Genomic DNA, 7712 nt, shown 5'->3' with positions numbered 1-7712 from the left:
CACATTAAGCAGAAAGTCAGCGGACAATGAGTGAGGTAGGTTATCAAAAACGGTGCATTGTTAAATAAACTCCATGTGTCACCAGATGTTTCAAATTTGACGTGTTACCTCCCATGACATTGGTTTAAGGCATCTGTTGCATGTCGCAGAGTCTGCATCCTTAGACGTGAAATGCAACCAAACCTTGGAGCGTTTTGCCTTCGGCATCTTCATTGATCCTCTCACTATCAGTTCTGATCAACAAGTGTGCTGAGTAGCGGCACTGACGTCACGCAAGTTGACGGCGGAACACCAGGGGGCGGTAAAAAAAAGTCAGGCACTGAAATTTTAGTTCTTATTCGGTCTCGTTACTACCATTTACGTCAGAACCCAACCCCAACCCTACTCCTGATGTCCTGACGTTGTTGCATCAGAAATGGAGGAACAAATCATTGTAGCTGTCTGTGGGCACCCAGAGCTCTACAGTACTCTCTCTCCAATCGGTCCTTCTTTACTACTTATTTGGAATACCTACAGTATCTTCCTAATCTGTTTATTTTGTACTCGTACTAGGGCGGCACGATATGAGGAAACTATGCGATAGGCTATAACGTTGTTGAATACTGGGATAACGATATAACTTGCGCTAAGCAAATGTTGGTTATGTGATTTCAGCTGACGCAGAAACTCTCTGGGTGTCTTTTGCAGTGTGTCGCAGCCTTTCGCGATGTGTTTGGTGCACCAGTTGATATTCCGACAACGATATAAAATTCATTCTTTCACCTCATTATTTGTACAGAGGCCTGGAAGAAAAAGGAGCTTTCTTGGGGAAATGTAAGCGGGGAAGTTGGACTAACTGTTAAGTTCTGTAATGATGAGTTTGTTGTTGTGTTGATGGAGCAGCTACAATGTTGACATAGCCATGATCAATTTTAACTTAATTCAGAAAACAAGCATTTTAAAAGTTGTTGCTTGTCATCTTACAGACAGATCTGACAAAGTATGAATTCAGATATTTTACAAATCGGTATCATGATGTTGTTATTTCGGCAGACCTTTTATCAGTTTACTGCAATTAAAGGTCCCATGACATGGTGCTCTTTGAATGCTTTTATATAGGCCTTAGTGGTCCCCTAATATTGTATCTTAAGTCTCTTTCCCATAATTCAGCCATGGTGCAGAATTACAGCCACTAGAACCAGTCCCACAATGAGCTTTCCTTAGTATGTGCCATTTCTGTGTCTGTAGCTATTGAGGAGGAGAGAGGGGGGGCAAGGTGGAGGTTGGGGGTGTGGCCTTGACCAACTGCCACTTTGCTCGTTTGAAAGCCATGAGGTCTCTCTTTCTCATGGACAGGTCAAACTCTCTGGGCGGGCAAAGCAGAGAAAGGGGAGGTAACCAAGGGGGTAAGCTTCGCTTCAGAACTCGAACCTCCTGTGGCGCCATTTTGATGCTACAAAGCCATCACCTCCCGTTAGCATTCCATTGACTGCCATTCATTTTGACGTCACTTTGACAGCGAATAACTTTACATCTGAAGCGTTTAAAGACTCTATCTGTCCATTGTTTATTTCTAAAGAAATACGACGATGTATAAAAGGCTCCATTACCTTGTACCTCACGTTATGGCTCCGTAGCAGATGTTTTTGTAAAAATAGGCTAACGATTGTGTCACATAGTAGAGGAGAATTACCGTATAGTACAGGATAAGCTCACAGGCAGTTTCAACTTACATGAGCTGTTTAGGTTTAATTACTAATTAGCATTTTAGTTAGCAATAATTAGCCTGTGCCCATGTTATCTCCTTATATTACATATTTACTTTTTCTCACTGATGCATCAGAATTTAGAATGAACACATATGGAATTATGTACTTAACAAAAAGTGTGAAATAACTATGAAAACATTTCTTATATTTTAGATTCTTCAAAGTAGCCACCCTTTGCTTTTTTTGATAACTCTGCAAACCCTTGGTGTTCTCTCAATGAGCTTCATGAGGTAGTCACCTGAAATGGTTTTACCTTCACAGGTGTGCTTTGTCAGGGTTAATTAGTGGAATTCTTTCCCTTATTAATAAAAAAGCAAAGGGTGGCTACCTTGAGGAATCTAAAATATAAGACATGTTTTCAGTTATTTCACACTTTTTTTGTTAAGTACATAATTCCATATGTGTTCATTCATAGTTTTGATGCCTTCAGTGAGAATCTACAATGTAAATAGTCATGAAAATAAAAAGGAAATGCATTGAATGAGAAGGTGTGTCCAAACTTTTGGCCTGTACTGTATACCTACGCTCTCCGTCTCTGTAAGATTGGGAATGATTGAGATTTCTCTTGGCACAGCTACTAGAAGACTTACAACTTTCAGACACATTGCTCACGTCACATTTACGTTGTCTCTCTCAGTTGGAGGCTGCGCAGTAAAGCTGGCCATCAACAGAAAAGTGCTTCTAATAGCCTTCACTGGTCTCCGTCCAGAGCAACGGGGTCTATTGGTCCATTATATACTGTCTATGGAGGTAACCTTGCTGCTTATAACCTCACAAGGAGAAGATTCCAGATCGGCCCATCTGAGCTTTCATTTTCTCAAAGGCAGAGTTAGATACCCAGGGCTCGGTTTACACCTATCACCATTTCTAGCCACTGGGGGACCATAGGCAGGCTGGAGGAGCTCATATTAATGTTTACAAAATCTCATAAAGTGAAATTTTCATGCCATGGGACCTTTAATAATCATTAAAATCTGTACCTCAAATAGTGACGATGATAGAAATGATACCAATATGATCCTGCAATCAAGGTCACGCGATTAAAGAAACGTGAATATTTGCAACACCTCTGGTGAATGCACTTAAGGATCTTAGAGATAGTTAGAGATCTGTGCTTACCTTGAAAGCTTCCGACTGACAGGTAAAGCCAGGTGAGTGCTGGGATGAAGAGCAAAGCGAGAGAGGCCGCCAGGAACTTCCTGCGCCCACGACACATTCCCAGCATCCTCTGGACTGAAGTAATGGAAAGAGAGGTAAAGTGACCTCTATGTGGGTAACAGCTGTTGTCCAGGCTGATTCATGGCACTGGATCAGAAGGAAGAGGTGGAAAAACTAGTTAGACAAGGTGCAGACATCTCACATCCTGTTTGGAAAGGATTACAGCTGAGCATATGGCTTTTGTTATATGGCGAGTTGACAAAGTTAAATACATCTTACCGCCTGCGCCAAAAGACACGATTTATAAAAAAAATGGTATGTATGAATAAATTAATCATGACATTTTCAGAATACTGAAAAAATAGGAAAACGCTATTACAACCATCTATAGTTTGTATTTGCACCAAATCTGGTAAGTCTGGAGAACATTAAGGGTTGGGGCACCAGATTTGTTTTTTTGTGTCAAAATCAGGGTGCGAACTACGAGAGAGCTTAGGGGGAGCTCGGCTCCCCTTAATAAGATATGGGCTCCCCTGAAAACGTGATTTGTGAAATTTTGGGGGGTCTCTAAAAATAATGACAATGTGTCATTTTGACGTGCAATTTCAGTTTTGTGTAATGTGATCATCGTGGATTATTATGTGTACTATTGCAAAAATATCATTCATTCATGCGTGTCGCTGATTTGAACCTAATTCACTTCAATAAAGATAACTATACATGCTATTCTTGTTATGAGCATCAAGGCGTGGCGGCGCTGTGGTGCAAATTCAACTCATGTTTAGTACATGTTCACTTAAGGATTCGTAGAAAAAATATAAACGTTGGAGGCCTAATCGGCGCGCAAAGTCCTTGACGCACGACTAATTCACCTGTTGTAAGCCCTGTTAGCACACCTCCCACCGGGGTGACAACGCAAGTAGAAGCTGAAGAAATAATGTCCTCTCTGGCTGAAGATGATCCTTACCCCTCTTGCTCCTCTCTCCCGTTAAATTGGAACAACCAGCAGTGGAGAGACTAGAAGTTTGTTAAGGATGGAAGCTTGGGGTGCGTCGCTAAGGTCTAATTGAACGGAGGAATTATGGTATTCTTTGATAGCCCGAGTAACTTTAAACGTTGTTCATGTGAAATCTCAAAAACAGCCTCATGCTTTGTTTATAGACTATTTGTGGCTGGGTGTTTGCTATTTGACCTATCTACTCCTGTTGATAAAGTATGATAGGGTAAATCCTGTAGTGCATACACTTGTAGCTGTTATGTATCTTTGTAAGTCATTTTAAGTCTCAAGCGCCACGCACTCGGGAAAAAAGTGGGCCACGGTATAGTTCGAACACTGGTCAAAATGACAATGTACAAACAAACACCAAGTTGCAGCTAGCAAGCAAAGTACAATTAAAAAACTGTTTTGTTCTGTCTTAGTTCCAAAGAATATCTTGACACCAATTTGTTATCTCTTAGTCGAAAAACCAGAGACTAGTTCGCAAAAGTGAGCTTCACATATATCGTGGCCTATACCAGTGACTTCTGCTCTAAGGAATGAATGAACATAATGCATTTGAAACTTGAAAGGGGCTAGCAAGATATCAACCAAAACGTTGTCCTTATTACCTTGTTACGGTTTACATGGGTCATTTTTTTAGTGGTTGGCTTCTTTCTCTAATACTCTTACCAATTTATACATTTGCACCTTTAAGGTTTGGGATGCAATGCTCTTTAGCTAAAATTTGATGAAAAAAGGTAATAAATTAAAAAAATGAACTAGCCCTTCAAAGGTTTTACCTCTCAATTCATGTGTTTGTACTTTTATGAAAGTATCAGGTAAAAATGGGGCTACAAATGAGATCTCTGTGAGAGCCCAGCATACTCCTAGCTAACTATTATGTAGCTGCATGCTAACACGATATAGCTGTAATCTTGGCCAATGCTGGTCATTTCTTCCCAAATTCCGGTCACTTTACTGCTGGGACATGTCCGGTTGTGTAGTATTTGGTTTAGAAGCCTTTATTGATGATACCGCAGCAGAGTATATAGCAGGACTTTGTACCGTGAAAAATCACCAATAAAGCATCTTGCAGACATTACATTGCGGCACACAGCAGTGGTGGCTGGAAGAGCTGTCATCCCGTCTTTGAAAGGACACTTTCGTATGTTTACACGTCATTGCGTTATTAGTGAAGACGAAGTAAAAACATTAACATAAACATTAACATAAACACAACAACAGAAATTAACAGTTTGGGATGTTTTTGACGACAAGCATTCAATGGTAGCATGCGGTAGCAGCATTCTACAATAACCTGAAGTTTACATCCATCCTGAGATTTAACCGGAAACACGTCATTCTCGCCTATTAATAAGTAGCAATAACAAAGCTGGAACTAACGTTAGGGCTGAAACGATTCCTCGAATAACTTGAATAATTAGTTTACAAAAAATCCTCGATGCAAAATGACTTGCCTCGAAGCTTCGTTAAATCAGTGTTACCAACGTTGTAAGCTGACGGACGGTGTTTCCGCACGGAGCATCACTGTCGCACACCAGACGCGGCTCAGTCTGCTGCAGGCGACACATGCCAGCGTAAATAGCGAGGGGCTAAGAGAAGAGACAGGCTGGAGAAAACGACAAAGTGTCCAAAGTTTGGAATCAGTTCAAACGTAATTAAAACTAAAACTCTGTACAGTGTGTCTACTGCAAAATCAAACTAGCTTACCACAATAATAGCACGACGTCAATGCTTCAGCATCTCAACAGAAAACATGGAGTCTAACTTAATCATCCGTTCCACGAAGAGGACCGACAAAAGTAAATCACAGAGTCGTATGGACGATGAAACTACACCAAACACAACAACTACCAAAAACAAAAGACAAGTAAATAGGTAGTGGTGACCACGATCTGATCTAAAGAGCTGACGTGTTGACTATCCCTAGCTGATTGTTGCGCATCTCTCTCTCTCTCTCTCTCTCTGGAGAAACAGCTGATGAACGATCTAATAGCATAAGTGTAACAGAGCTGTGTGACATTATAATCAAATATATAAATGAAAATAGGTTGAGTATAACTAATATTTACATATGCCTATATACAGATCAGTCTCAGGTTGAAACTTGTAGTTCTGAAAGTTAAGTTGCACAACTTAATGTAATGTTTATGTATGTTTTAATGTATGCCTTAGTTTGAGGTTATGATTTGAAAAAAGAATCTTTAAAAACAATGTAATATGGCACTTAAATCCCCTCTGTTTTTTTGAGAAATAAAAGCCAAATGCTTGATCATTTTACAGCCACATCAGGTTGTTTAAAAACGCAAAAAAACAATTATCCGATTAATCCATTAATCGATCGATAAAGTGCTAGATTAATCGATTATAAAAAGAATCGATAGCTGCAGCCCTAACTAACGTATTCCTTCAATTACTGGGGGAACAAGTGCTTTGGTGCCTCTGGCTTTTCAAGCTATTGTGCAGTGTTTTTGCCTTTTTCTGTTATTGATTTGTTGTGAAGTTGGAATAGCTAAGACTTAGCTAGTGTAAGCTATTTTATTAAGTTTCCTTTAAGAAAAAAACAAATATATGTCTAGTGCTTTTATTGTGAAAGGCAAGAACAGAAAGAGTGTCTCTGCCATTGAACGAGCCTGTCACTGAGCAGCGACACTCACTCACAAGATTACATTTATTTTCCACTTTCCCGATCAGACAACCGCATGAGGCATGGCACTTGACCTAACACAGAGTTTACTTGCCCCAGGCAAGTGGGCAAGCATTAATGTTGAGCCCTGATGACCAATCAAATGATAAAGTCTCCATGGAGCCAACTTATCTAGCTCATTAAACCATTCACACTGAATTTATATTAAAAACTCAAATAATGACTGCAAGCATGAAGCAACCTTTTTTACCTGCCAATTTGAAGAGATTCATGTTGCTTAAATCAGGCAGTCAAATCCTAATCTGACTATGATGACCTAAACTAATTTGTCAATTTCCGGTGCTATGCAAGGCAGAGAGTATCTCATTAAATGATATTAGTCAAAATCCTCTTTCCATTACAACCACATTTGTCCAATTAACCTTTTGACCTCACTCGATTTTTAATCTTCACCAGTGACTGCCCAGTGATAAAACATAATACCGCTGGCTGACACTGTGGAGGCTGGCACATACACAAGCCAAGATTCCAAAAACCATACTGTCACCAAGTAGTATGCAGTAGAGGGAGCAGATTTCAAGCATGGAAAAGTATTCATAGTACTCTCATCGTTTTTTGTTGTGGCCAGGGCAATGTGAAGAGTGTAGAGTGAGATGGGGTTAAATGAGGCTAAAGGAGATTAAACAAGACTCTCAAGTACAACAACCTCTGCTTTAATAGGCGGACTATGAATCATTTCAGCGGCTCCTTAGCCTTTGACCTTTGTGTGATGTTAGCTCTCCGCTGGATTTTGAGATTTACACTGCAAATGCTACACTGAAGACATTTATTACCAAAGTCAAGTGAGGTGTCATGCCACTGAGCAAGCAGATCGAGTCATGCAGGAATGCAGAGGAAAAAAGGCATTATGTTGCAAAAAAGCAGAATGAGGGCAATGTCCTTTGTTTAATCAAAACTAGGTGCCATGATATGTGAAAAATATGATAAATAACCAGGTGATATGTGAAAATTATGTTCACTTTTCCATAAAATTTTAAATTTGGTACACTTGTACAGTTCGGGAGCTGAACAATTTTCGAAATGGAGCCATCGCAAAAACGCCACGTGGCGGTCATTTTACTTTCCGCCATGACCAGAGAATTATAATGATGTCTACCCA

The 7712-nt window shown here is 40.0% G+C and overlaps 1 protein-coding gene across 3 annotated transcripts in view; it reads right to left on the bottom strand.

Annotated features, from left to right (window-relative positions):
• Nucleotides 1–3075, bottom strand: part of LOC120553593 (LARGE xylosyl- and glucuronyltransferase 1-like) — a 143815-nt gene extending 140740 nt beyond the window's left edge. For 2 of the 3 annotated variants that reach the window (XM_039792181.1, XM_039792183.1), the window contains exon 1: nucleotides 2868–3074. In XM_039792181.1, the coding sequence (XP_039648115.1) occupies nucleotides 2868–2973 (106 nt within the window). In that variant the 5' untranslated portion in view covers nucleotides 2974–3074. Of the gene's footprint in view, nucleotides 1–2867 lie in introns of all 3 variants that reach the window. The other variant, XM_039792180.1, reaches the window with a different exon arrangement.
• Between the last annotated feature and the right edge of the window lie 4637 nt (nucleotides 3076–7712).

Source organism: Perca fluviatilis, chromosome 23 (genome assembly GCF_010015445.1).
Source record: "Perca fluviatilis chromosome 23, GENO_Pfluv_1.0, whole genome shotgun sequence".
In the NCBI taxonomy this organism is placed as follows: Eukaryota; Metazoa; Chordata; class Actinopteri; order Perciformes; family Percidae; genus Perca; species Perca fluviatilis.
Note: the sequence above shows the minus strand (reverse complement) of the source record. Positions and strands in the feature narration are given on the sequence as shown.